The following is a 13,544-nucleotide window of genomic DNA, read 5'->3' on the forward strand; positions in this document are numbered from 1 at the left end:
AATATCGTTGAGAAGGCAGCTGGAACTAACAGGCCTGAGGGTGTGGTTAGCTGAGCGGAACATGAGTTTGGCAGACACCTCAATGTGTTTCGACTCTGTCTGGCAGGGTGGTTGGAAATGTGTTTGGGTTAAACTTGCTGGTGGAGACCTGCACAACCAGACTTTCCAGTGTAGGGTGCTGCAGAAGAGCCGTATATCTCGGAGAAAGCCTATGCCTCAAGGCTATTTGCCTCCTGACTGGTGAGCAGGGTCCTGTCTTTGCCCAGGTGCCCAACAGTGTATTTGTTAAGGCCTCATTAAAAGGCAGAAGGTGTTCCTGTGGGTCTGTCCTGGCTGCAGGACCTCAGTTAGGAGGTTTGATTTGACCTCCATAGTCAATATTTGTAGGTCAAAAACCTCTGCTGTCCCAATTGCTCCTCATTTAACATTGATGGCGTCACTGCCAGTGTCGATGCTTTGAGATAGGTGTCGGCCATTGCATCATATGGTTCTTGGTAGGAAAGACCCCGAACTTAGCTCTGACCCCAGAACGGGGTCAAGAGGCACGGTCTTCGCCGGCGTATGATGCGCCAGTGGTAGACCGACGGGAGGAATACTTGGATGTATAGGGCCAAAAGGTGCACCAGAGGGATCCAGTAGGGTACAAAAGATTTGCAGCATGGCCTCTTTCAATGCCTGGAACTGCTGCGGAGCCGCCAATGGGCCAAGTCTGACACAGCGACATGGAGGTACAAGGCTCCTCGTGGCGGGAACAAGACGAGCAGTGCTTTGACGTCTTGCATTTCTTCTTCTTTGATATGCCACATACTCTGAGCGGAGTAAGAGCACTTGTGGCATCAGGAACGAGACTTCGAGCAGGAAGGGCAGTTAGGCACTGTACCACAGAGTAGAGCTTGTCCTTGTGGTCCAGAAAGGTCTTTGGATTCATCAGATTGAATTGTCACACAACATTGAGTTGTGTAAGGAGCACAAACACCAGTGACAGACCTCATGAGGGTATGTCACGGACAATTGGTTGGTGGCACACCTTACAAGGTTTGAAACCTGTAGACTTGGGGGGGATTAGACACATTTTTTGTTTAGTTAGAATTATCCTTTCGAAGTATCGGTTTAATACATGGAAGCAAAAAGGAAGGTATGCACCAACATGAGGTTCCCACTGAGGCATATTGAATGCAACTGGAGGATATGTAATCTGGAGTCTTAAGAAATCTAGAGATGAAAAGTAAAAGGAAAAAAGACGCGTGGAACAAATGTCTGCTGAAATGAACAAGTTACTTACCTTCGGTAACGATATATCTGTAAGAAACAGTAGTTAGTATTAGATTCCTTACCTTAGAATATCCCCAGGCGTCAGTCTGGATCCGGAAACTTTTGCGTAGCAGTACCCCTGTGCGTCGGTAGGCGTCGTCTGCAGGCGTCCCCTGCGGCTCCGCGTCGTCGGCGTCGTGCGCCGTGATGACGTGGCTGGAGTATATAGACGCCGCCTCCGCGCGCTGACGTCAGTTCTTTGCACACAGCTTTTCCGCGCCAGAACACGCAGAGCCATGTGAGAACTAACACTGGTGCCATTTGAAACTAGGGCCCTGAAAGGGATGTCCTTACCCCTAGGTATCAGTTCGCAGAACGGGGAGGATGGGTGGGGCGGTAAGGAATCTAATACTAACTACTGTTTCTTACAGATATATCGTTACCGAAGGTAAGTAACTTGTTCATCTGAAAGAAACAGGTTAGTATTAGATTCCTTACCTTAGAATAGATACCCCAGCAATACCAACCCCGGTGGTGGGTCTGCGAACCAATACAATCCTACACCAGAAAATCCTGGAGAACCGAACGGCCAAAGAAGCCGTCCCTCCGGACTTGACTGTCCAGGCAGTAATGCCTCGCAAAGGTGTGCAGCGAGGCCCACGTAGCCGCCTGGCAAATGTCCTGCAAAGGGACTCCCCGGCCCAGGGCAGTAGTAGCCGCCGTGGCCCGAGTGGAATGGGCCCTCAGCCCAACAGGAGGCTCCTTCCGAGCCAAAGAGTAGCATGCTTTGATGCACAGGACGACCCACCGAGAGATGGTTCGTTTCTGTACCGCCCTTCCCTTCTTCTCACCCACGTAGCCAACAAACAGTTGGTCATCCACCCGGAACTGGCGTGTGCGATCCATATAAAATGAAAGCGCACGTTTTGGGTCCAGACGATGGAGCCGCTCTTCATCTTTTGAAGGATGCGGAGGCGGGAAGAAGGAGGGTAAGGTGATGGACTGCCCGATGTGAAAAGCAGAAACTACTTTGGGCAGGAAAGAAGGTCTAGTTCTCAGAACCACCTTGTCTGGATGAATGGACATGAAAGGAGGTTTGACAGAAAGAGCCTGGAGCTCACTCACTCTCCTGGCAGAGGTGATGGCAACCAGGAAGGCCGTCTTTAAAGTCAGGAGACGGAGAGGACAGGAATGAAGCGGCTCAAAGGGAGCGCACATCAAGAAAGTCAGAACCAGGTTCAAGTCCCACTGAGGCATCACGAACGGAACAGGTGGATACATGTGCGTGATGCCCTTCAAGAATCTCGTTACAATAGGGGACTTGAACAAAGATGGCTGATCAGGTAGCCTTAAGAAGGCGGAAAGGGCAGAAAGGTAGCCCTTGATAGTGCCCAGAGCAGAGCCCTGCTGGGCAAGAGAGAGAAGAAAGAGGAGAACCTCGGAGAGAGGGTCAGAAAGGGGATCCACAGCCTTTGCTGTGCACCATGCCACAAATCTGTTCCACCGGCAGGCGTATACCGACTTTGTGGAGGGACGCCTGGCTGCCAGAATCACATCACAGACTTCAGGAGGCAAGTCAAATGGCCTCAACTGTCGCTGCTCAATCTCCAAGCATGGAGGCGGAGACTGGACAGGTTCGGGTGGAGGACCGTCCCCTGCTGCTGCGACAGAAGGTCCTCCTGAAGGGGCAGGCGGATCGAGGGACCGACTGACATGCTGAGTAGCTCGGGATACCAGTACCTTCGAGCCCAGTCCGGAGCCACAAGGATAACTTGGGCCCGGTCGCGCCTGATCTTCTTCAGCACTCTGGGCAGAAGTGGTATAGGCGGAAAGGCGTACAACAGACCGCAACTCCACTCGCGCCGAAAGGCGTCGCCGAGCGAGTGCCGTCTTGGAAACTCCAACGCGCAGAACTGATGACATTGCGCGTTCTCTTCGGTGGCGAATAGATCTAACCAAGGCTCTCCCCATTGCAGAAAGAGGCCTTTCGCCACGTCCGAGTTCAGACGCCATTCGTGATCCACCGAGCACCAACGGCTGAGTTCGTCCGCCCTGGCGTTCAGAGAACCTGCCAGGTGTTGAACCGTCAGAGTCACGCCCTGACGTTCCAGCCATTGCCAGAGGCGCAGAGCCTCCTGGCAAAGGGTCCACGACCCCACTCCGCCCTGCTTGTTGCAGTACCACATGGCGGTGGTGTTGTCCGTGAACACCTGCACCACACTCCCGTTGACAAAGGGGAGGAATGCCTTCAGTGCTAGGCGAATCGCCCGCAGCTCCAACATGTTGATATGGAGCGGGACTCCGCCGGAGACCAGATGCCTCTGATCTCCGCCTCTCCCAAGTGGCCTCTCCAGCCCTGGAGGGACGCGTCCGTCACAACTACGTGCTCCGGTTGGGGAAGGGAGAGGGATCTGCCTCTGACCCAATCGCGGTCCGTAAGCCACCACTGCAACTGTCTCGCAGTGCCCTCCGAGATCAGGACATGGTCGGATAGGTTGCCTTGATGCTGGGCCCACTGAAACTTCAGATCCCACTGCAGAGTCCGCATCCGCGACCTGGCGTGATGCACCAGAAGGATGCAGGAGGCCATCAGCCCCAGAAGCCGCAGCGTCAACCTGACCGAGACCCGGGACAACGGCTGAAAGATGGGAATCAAAGCCTGTATATCCAGGACCCGCCGTTCCAGAGGATAAACCCGAAACTGCGCCGAGTCGAGAACCGCTCCGATGAAAAGGAGCTTTTGAGAGGGACACAGGTGTGATTTCGGCACATTGATGGAAAACCCCAGCTCGTGCAGGAGGTCTGCCGTCATCTGAAGGTGGTGGACGACTGTCTGGGGCGAGCCCGCCTTCAACAACCAGTCGTCGAGGTAGGGGAAGACTGAAACCCCTAACCGGCGCAGATGAGCTGCGACCACCGCCATCACTTTCGTGAACACCCGTGGGGCGCTGGTAAGGCCGAAGGGGAGCACGATAAACTGAAAGTGCTCGTGGCCTACCGTGAACCGTAGGTAACGCCGGTGGGCCGGCAGGACGGGGATGTGAAAATATGCATCCTGCAAGTCCAACGCCACCATCCAGTCTAGTGGGTCTAGAGCAGCCAAGACCTGAGCCAAAGTCAACATCTTGAACTTCTCCTTCCGGAGGAAGCCGTTGACGTTCCGTAGATCCAAGATAGGACGCAGGCCCCCCTTGTCCTTCTTGGGTACCAGAAAGTAGTGGGAATAGCAACCACACCCTACTTCTGGCCCAGGAACGCGCTCGATGGCCCCCTTGGCCAAGAGGGCCGTAACTTCCTCCTGCAGAAGTGTCAAGTGGTCCCCCGACACACGGTGGTTCTGCGGTGGCATGGCTGGAGGAGTGGTCTCGAAGGGGAGGGAGTAGCCCCTTCGGACGAGCTGCAGCACCCACCTGTCCGATGTGATAGTGCGCCAGCGGGAGTGGTGATGGCGAACCCTGCCACCCACTGGCGTCACATGGGCCTGAAAGCTCGGACTAGGAGGATTTGGAGGCTGCTGCGGGGGGAGGTGTGGCCTGACCTCGCCGCTGTCCCCCACCCGCAACCACGGCGGAATCCACAGCCGCCACCGTCCGTCAAGGCTTCATTGAACGGCAGCAGAGGCTCCTGTGGGCATGACTGCGGTTTGAAGACCTCGGTGAGGATGTTAGGCTTCACTTTTGCGACGGGGAGCTCAAGGCTCAAGGCCTTGGCAGCCCTCATCAACACCACAGAATAAGCAGCCCCAGCCTCCGACGCCACAGTGGGAGGCGAGACAAAACCAGGGTTAGGAGATTCGTCCAGACCACTGGCATCACCCAAGTCACCTGTCCAGTCCACGTCGTACTGACACTCGCGTGACAGAGGGTCCTCAGACCCCTCCCAACCCTCTCCATAATCTTCATCATCACCATATACGGATTCAACGATGTAGACCGGCTCCTCGGGGTCAATGGGCCCCATCGGCGCCGGACTCGGCGTCGGACGACGCCGGTCCGACTCCGCGTCCGGAATTGGAGAGGGAATGGGGGTGGCGCCGCCCGGAGCCGGCGCCGGAGCCCCGACGCCGGCCGGAACCGGCGTCGGAGTCACGGCGCTGCGCGGAGGTGGCACCACGGGTTGCCCCGATGGAATCGGTGCCGGAGAGGCCGGTTGACCAGCCGGCATCGACCCTGAAGGGCCCAGCGGCGCCGGGGCCGGAGCCGCCGGCGGCGTCGGGCCGGAGCACCCGAACCGCTCGGGCCCCCGGACGGGACCACTGGGCCCGCAGGCGCCGTAGGCCCCGCTGGAGGAGACAGCGCCCTCATGGCCATGAGGAACTCCTCTACCTCCTCATGCGACGCGCCTTGCCCAGGGACCGGCGGGTATGGAGCAGGCAGCGTCGGCGACCCACGCGGAGCCGCGGGGGTGGGGCCACCCGAACCCCCGGCCGCATCGCGCGAGCGTCGGGGGGGAGTCGGGGGTGCGATGACGACGCCCCGACTTCTTGTTTCGCTTACCTGAGGAACCGGAGGAATGGTGACGACTTCCGGAGCGCTCGTGGCGGCTCCGCGACCGTTCTCTCGACCGCTCCCTCGACCTCCGGCCGGACCGGGACCGCTCCCGACGCGGGGCCGACATCCGGAGCTCGAGTAGCTTGCGGGACCGCTCCCGCCTAGCCTTACCCGTCAAGGCCCGGCAGTCGACGCAGGACTCCACGTCGTGGTCGGCGCCCAGGCACCGGAGGCAGAGTCGATGGTGGTCGGTGACCGACATCAGGCGGTCGCACCCGTCACAATTTTTAAAACCGGGCATCCTACCGGCACCTAAAGAGTTAGAGTAATCAAAAAACTTGGTCAAAAGACCGGAGTACTGCTCTTCGGATCTGCGCTAACTGGCGCGGAAAAAAGAAGAACTGACGTCAGCGCGCAGAGGCGGCGTCTATATACTCCAGCGACGTCATCACGGCGCACGACGCCGACGACGCGGAGCCGCAGGGGATGCCTGCAGACGACGCCTACCGACGCGCAGGGGTACTGCTACGCAAAAGTTTCCGGATCCAGACTGACGCCTGGGGATATTCTAAGGTAAGGAATCTAATACTAACCTGTTTCTTTCAGATAGCTACTAAACATTTTGCTAGCTCGGGAAAAATTTACTTTTCAGCAATGTCCAAGTGCACAGTGCTGGCAACCAGAGGGTGAAAATGAACTGCCCTTGCGCCAGAAAGAGACCATAGCCCATTTGGTTAAGTAGACTGCCATGCCAGGCAAAAGGCCACCCAGAACATTAAAAAGTAATCCATTCTTCAAAAGTGCTAAACTTGCAGGTTCCAAGTATGAGGGTTAAATGTGACAGATTTGAGGTGTACAGCCTTCTCTTCTGAATATCTTTCTACAACAGTGGAACAGGCAGAAATGCATAAATAAAGCTTGAACATTCAGATCAAACACAGAAGGTGTTAATCTTTGGTGTGAGCCACAAAAAAGTTTAGCTCAAAAACATCCCAGGCATGAAATACGAGAGAGCTATCTCTGAAGAAGCTATGGAGGACAATTTTTTCAACCGATCTGCTTTTTTTCCTGCTTTCATGCCAAACGACCTGCTGATAACTTATTCTTTGGTCTCTAAACCACCACCACAGCACTATGTCCTTTTGGCACAGGTGTCTATAGTGCACACCCCATTTGTGGAGGTAATAAATAGATGGTGTATTGTCCATCAGGAGCTGCACCTATTCTCCTTGCATCTGAGTGTGAAAAAGCTCTCTAAGCCAGACACCGGAGGCAATGGATGAAAAACCTTTGAGTAGGTCAGAGGGGCATCTGCACAGAATTGGAAACACAGCAGGTGCTGAGGGAATCAGCCAAATAATGAGTTTTTTGTAGAAACATAACCGGTCTCCACTGAAGATTCTCACCTGTTATTACCTCGAGTTTACAGGAAGATATGTGATGATAACAGGCCATGAAGACATAGTGACACCATACAAACCTGAGACGGGAGGGACTGAGGAACATGTTGCAAATGATTTACATTTCTCAATACTGAGTAACTTAAAAAAACACAAATCCAGAAGTGGATGCAAGTTGCTCTTTCTTTGGTACCAGAAAACAGCTGGAGGAGCAGCCAGTGCCCTTTTCCCAGTAGATACATTAATATGGCTTCTTTGGCAAGAAAAGAACAAATATGCTTTTTTGAAATACCAATAAGCCACCCTGCTCACATCTCAACCATAACCAAAAATGTAATGTCACATGGTTGTTCTTTGTTGATCATCTCAAAATTCAGAGGATAACTGGGGGTCACAATTAAAGATTCATCTCAATGTCAATTTCCAAAACTGTCTTTACCCTTCTGTTAAAGAACTCTTTCACCTATCCAGCATGTTCAGAGCAACATTTAAGCAAGTATATGGTACCTGTGAGCATTGTATACCAATGTCACACACAGCATGGTTTTTCTTTTTGGTGTGGTACCCCATATTGTCTGTAGCAATTCACCTGTATGCTGTTGATCCACATGAAATATGAACAAAAAAAGCATTAAAAACATACCCTTGCAAAACAATGAGAAGTCTCATTCTCTTTCTTGAATAGGCAGACTGGCGGGCACTACGATTTTGCTGTGCCTCAAGAACAGTTGAGAGGTAACGCTGAAAATGAGAGGCACTGAAATATTCTGAGCCATCGATTGTTTGACGATATACCATCCACCTACAATAAATAACACATACAATTATACCAACATTAATAAACATAATTCCTTGTTAATGATCTACCATTTCTGGATAAGAAAATAAAATTACCTATTAATGCATTACTCTTTCAAGCATTATAAAAATTAAAAATAGTATTTGTCCTCCTGCCACCCCTGACCCTCTCGCTCCTGTTGCTACCCCGGTTATCCCCAACCCCCAGTTGATTACTCAGATACCCCCGATCACAGAAGATGAGTTTTTGACTCTATTGAATAAAGTGGCTTCTGGTTCCCCTACCGACTGCTGTCGCCCTCATGTTTTGCGTGAGGCTTTCTCCGCTTGCCCCTCCCCCCTTTGACACTCCTGAATAACTCCCTTAAATTGGGCTTGGTTCCCAGCTCTTTTAAAGTCGCTGAGGTGGGGCCTATTCTTAAAAAACCTAACGCCGATCCATCAGTTATGAGCAACTTCCGCCCTATTTATGTTTATGTTTTTTGCAATTTTTATAGTGCGCAAATACCCGGAGGTGTCTCGGCGCTCAGTATACAGAATGATGCTGTGGCAGAAATTTACTGTGAGAAAAGCCAGGTTTTTAGTTTCTTCCTAAAGCTGATAAGTGTAGGAGCCGTTTTGATGTAAAGGGGGAGTGTGTTCCAGAGTTTGGCTGTAGAGATCGTGAAACATCTGTCGCCCCAGTTGGCTCTTTTGGTTCGTGGAACTTTGAGCAGATGGGCAGAGGAGGAATGAAGCTTTCTTGAATTTTCAAGCGGGCAGAGGGCGTCTTTGAGAAACTGTGGGCCTAAGTTGTTGATGGATTTATAGGCGATGCACAGTGCCTTACATTTTGTTCGGCTCTTGACAGGGAGCCAGTGCAGTTGTTGAATGTAAGGGGAGATTGAAGAGAACTTAGGGATGCCCAGTAAGATTCTGGCTGAGGCATTCTGAACTAGCTGCAGCCTGTTAAGGACTTTTTCCCGGGCGTTCAGAAAAAGGGCATTGCAATAGTCTGTTTTGGAGAAAACTAACGTGCTGATTAAGGTTTTGCCAGCTGAAGTGGGAAGATAGGGTAACAGTTTTTTGATCCTCTTCAAGATGAAAAAGGATGAGGAAACCACAGAGTTGACATGATGATGGAAGGTCATTTTGTTGTCAAACGTAACTCCAAGGTTACGAACCTTAGTGACAGGTACTGGTGGGGCTCCCATCTTAGTTGGCCACCATAGGGGGACCAAGTGGGTTCCAGTTTCCCGAATGTCATCACCTCTGTTTTGTCAGAGTTAAGTTTGAGACAGTTTGATGACATCCAGGAACTGATTGCCAGCATTCCTTCTTGAAAGTTGGCAGCAACTGATGCGCCATCGTTGTGCACCGATAGCACCAATTGGGTGTCGTCGGCGTAGGTCATAAGGGCGATACCGTAGGTTTTTATCACCCACGCTAAGTCCGCAACATAAATATTAAACAGTGTCGGACTTAGCGAGGATCCCTGCGGGACTCCGCAGGGAAGGGTGAAGGTAAGGGAGGTGAAATGGCCCATTCTTACTGTCTGTGAACGGTCCGTCAAGAAGGAGGCAAGGAGCTCTTTGGCATTGTTGTGAATGCCTATTGCTGAGACACGGTCGATCAGGGTGGCATGATCAACCGTGTCGAAGGCTGCAGAGAGATCTAGCAGTATCAATACTGCCGCTCCTCCTTTGTCCAATGTCATCCTTATTTCGTCTGCCGCTTTTAGTAAGGCAGTTTCGGTTCCGTGACCCTGTCAGTAGGTTGTTTTTTTCTATGAATTTAGAGAGTTGTATATTCACAGTTTTCTCGAATATCTTTGCAGGGAAAGGGAGAGATGCAATGGGCCGATAGCTAGCTGGGATGAGGGGATCGAGTGTGTTTTTTTTTTAGAAGTGGCTTAATGATAGCCTCTTTCCAAACTGGGGGGTAAAAGCCCGTGCTGAACATATTTCTTTACTCCCCTATCTTGGTAAAGTCCTTGAGTCCCAACGTCACCAACTCCCTGAGCCTTTCCATCGAGCGTTCCCAGTTCCTCGATCCCCAACAGGCGGGCTTTAGACCAGCCCATTCCACTGAGTCGGTCATCCTCTCAGTGATGGAGGAGCTGCGGAGAGGAGCTGACTCCAACATCAGTCAGGCCTTGGTACTCCTGGATTTGTCGGCCGCCTTCGACGCGGTTGACCATGATATCTTGGTCGACCGTGTCAGGGAGGCCGGCATCCAGGGTTCGGCCCTTAACTGGGTCCGCTCCTTTTTGAGCAACCGTTACCAGGCTGTTCGTCTCTCCCAGTTCTCCGCTGAGAGAGTTGGGATGACATGTGGTGTCCCACAGGGCTCTTCCCTTTCCCCTCTCCTTTTTAATTTGTACCTGACCCCCCTCATCCGATCCTTACGGAATAGCAAGGTCACCGCATTTAATTATGCGGATGACATTCAGCTGATTTTTGACATTAACTCCTCAGAACAATCTGTTTATAATATTCAGTCCACCTTGTGTCATATCAGTGACTGGATGGGGGCAAACCACCTCAAACTTAACCCCGATAAAACCGAGCTGGTTCTTATCGGGGGTACCTCTAACCCGTGGAGGCCTCACTTCTGGCCAACAAGTTTAGGTCTCCCCCCCATCCCCTCAAACTCAGCAAAAAGTCTTGGGGTATTCATCAGTAATGATCTCTCGATGAAGCCCCAGATCAATGCTGTAGTTTCTTCTAGTTTTTTTCATTTACGCAAAATCCGTAAAATTGTCCGCTTCCTCACTACTGATGCCCTCACCCTGACCCTTTTGGCTTTGGTCATTTCTAGAATAGACTACGCCAATTCCCTCTATGCTGGCATTCCCATCTATGAACTGAACCGCCTGCAGCTGGTTCAGAATCAGGCTGCACGGCTGATTTTCCATCAGCCCAGGCATCAGCATGTGCGCCCCCTGCTGAAGACCTTCATTGGCTCCCGGTAGCAGAACGCTGCTATTTCAAATTAGGCTGTATCATCTTCAAAGCCCTAGCTGGCCTTGGCCCGTCATTCATTTCTTCTCTACTTCACCACTATGTTCCCTCCCGCAACCGTCGCTCTTCCCATTTGGCCCTACTTAAAACCCCCGCTTTTAAGCGCAAGAAACATGGAGGGCTTAGATTCTCCTTCTTAGCCCCATCTTTTTGGAATGCACTCCCCTCAGAATTTAGGCTTACTGTCTCCTACACCCTCTTTAGGTGTCTCCTTAAAACCTATCTGTTTCGTAAAGCATACAACTGAGTCCCCTTCTGATCTGCCATCACATGTTCACAGAGCCAAGAAACCGTCAGGTGTTAGTTGCGCTCTATAAATACTTTTACATAACAAGCATCATTTTTCAAATTGTAAATCCTTATATTGTTAAAAATTTCAGAACTGGGAACTGTTCGCAACATTTTATAAATGTAACCAAGAAGAATAATGGGATGTTGTCAGAACATTAACTCTTACAAGCATAAGTACCAATGCATGTCACAACAGTTGGACTTGACAGGCAGCACCTCAATCAAAAAACTCATAAGTTCAACTAACCATATAATAAGGGCAAAGCAAATGCTAGTCTTATTTTGGAGGAGATCTACTTAGCAAGAAAATAGTCACTGCTACATATATAAATCTTCTCATGTACACAATAAACAAGTTACATATCTTCAGTAACACTCTTTCTGGTAGATATTCTAACCACAGATTGTTTACCGGGAGCCAGACTGAATCCGGAGAATTTGTCCAGCACTTTCCAGTAATGCTACAGCATGCTAGTGGTTGGCAACGTATGGCTCCACTGTGACTGAATATGACCCTGGAAGTGACAGAGCACAGCATACATAAGGACTATGCCGCTGCATTGGTTTCTTGTCTCTTACTCCTTCCGTGCCCTCAGGTGCGGGGTGTAGAACTTATTGTCCACAACAGTGTGCTGATTCCTAACCTCGGACCCACAGACCAGGCAGGTGTGAGGGCAGTAGGGAATCTCAGTTTGAGTATCAATCCAAAAGAGCATTACGGCATGGAACATGCTCTTTTCATGGATACTACTAACCACAGATTCCTTGCCTTCAAAACAGATATCATAACACTACCTTTCAAGGGGGAGGGTCTATGCAATGGGCTCAGACCGAAATGACCACAGGACCTAACGGGCCAAGTACCCTTCCTGTCACAAACTCCTGTCAAGGCAGTAGTATCTCCTAAAAGTGTGCACTAATGCCGATGTTGCAAACTGACAAATGTCCAGAATAGGCACTTCAAGTGTCAATGCAATAGTAACAACCTTGGTCCTAGTGGATTGAGCTCTCAAACCTTTTGGGGGTTGTTTTTTGGCCAATGCTTAGCAGATCTTAAAGCACATGCTATATCTGTGCCCCGGAGAATGCCACAAAAAGCTCCTGACGACTCGATAAGTCTCTGGTATGATCAATGTAAAAACTTTAGGATCCTTTGGGGACCAACCTATAGAGTCTCTCCTCCTCTTTGCGGGAGGGGGAGGGAGGCGGGGGTGAGGAGAAGCAAAGAACGTTGAGAGGGTGAGAAATTGCCCGATATGAAAAGGAGACAATTTTTGACTAAAACACCGCCTTGGTTCTCAACACCTGTTTGTCTGGAAAAAAGCTGCTGTAATGTAATTGCACAGAGAGGGCCTCAAGCTCACTCACACAGAGTGCTCAGTTAACCATGATGAAGAAAACAACTTTCAGAGTCAAGAGACAGCTGATCGTTGGGTTGGGAAGCACACAAGGAACTTCAGGACCAAATTGAGAGCCCACTGACAAATCACAAAGGGTTATGGAGGAAACGTTTGAAACCGTTTGAAAACCTAACGACAACAGGTGCTTTGAAAAAGGATGGCTGGTCCGGCAAACATAAAAAGGACAAATGGACAGCCAAATAACCTTTATAGGGCTCACTCCAAACACTTGCTGAGCCAAAGGCAAAACTGACAACAATATTTCTTACAGTTTGGCCATCAATGGGTAATGGGTTCTTGTTACGGGTGTCACACCAGGCCACAAACTTGCCCCAGCATCCGGCCTAAACAGACTCTGCAAATGGGCACATGACAGCAAGAATGACAGCGGTACAAAAGGGGGTGGTTATGGACGGAGCATCTGAATCAATCAAACACTCACACCCAGTCAAAAGATCTGGGTTTAATCCATCACCGTTCTTTAGCCCACTCTGCCACCCCAGTTCAGACATGGCTATATGCAAATCAGTCTGACCCTGTGCCTCATGGGAACAGTCCAGCCCGAACTGCCAAGCCATGTCTTCCCTGGACCGGAAACAAGATTCCGAGGACCGGTTTCTGGCATTCCAGCCGTCTTCAGCCCGGCTTGCTTGAATCTAGTGGCAAAGTGAGCAAGGGACTCACGTCTGAGCATACCCTGCCACACTTATGGCGGCCAAAAGCGGTACAAAAGGGGGTGGTGATGGACGGAGCATCTGAATCAATCAAACACTCACACCCAGTCAAAAGATCTGGGTTTAATCCATCACCGTTCTTTAGCCCACTCTGCCACCCCAGTTCAGACATGGCTATATGCAAATCAGTCTGACCCTGTGCCTCATGGGAACAGTCCAGCATGAACTGCCAAGCCAT

General features: G+C 50.9%; 1 protein-coding gene across 3 annotated transcripts in view; it reads right to left on the minus strand.

Annotated features, from left to right (window-relative positions):
• DNAAF9 (dynein axonemal assembly factor 9) overlaps positions 1-13,544 on the minus strand; it is a 548,844-nt gene that overhangs the window by 157,699 nt on the left and 377,601 nt on the right. For all 3 annotated transcript variants that reach the window (XM_078678718.1, XM_078678720.1, XM_078678719.1), the window contains exon 27: positions 7,785-7,943. In XM_078678718.1, the coding sequence (XP_078534844.1) occupies positions 7,785-7,943 (159 nt within the window). The remainder of the gene's footprint in view (positions 1-7,784; positions 7,944-13,544) is intronic.

Source organism: Lissotriton helveticus, chromosome 2_2, assembly GCF_964261635.1.
Source record: "Lissotriton helveticus chromosome 2_2, aLisHel1.1, whole genome shotgun sequence".
Lineage (NCBI taxonomy): Eukaryota > Metazoa > Chordata > Amphibia > Caudata > Salamandridae > Lissotriton > Lissotriton helveticus.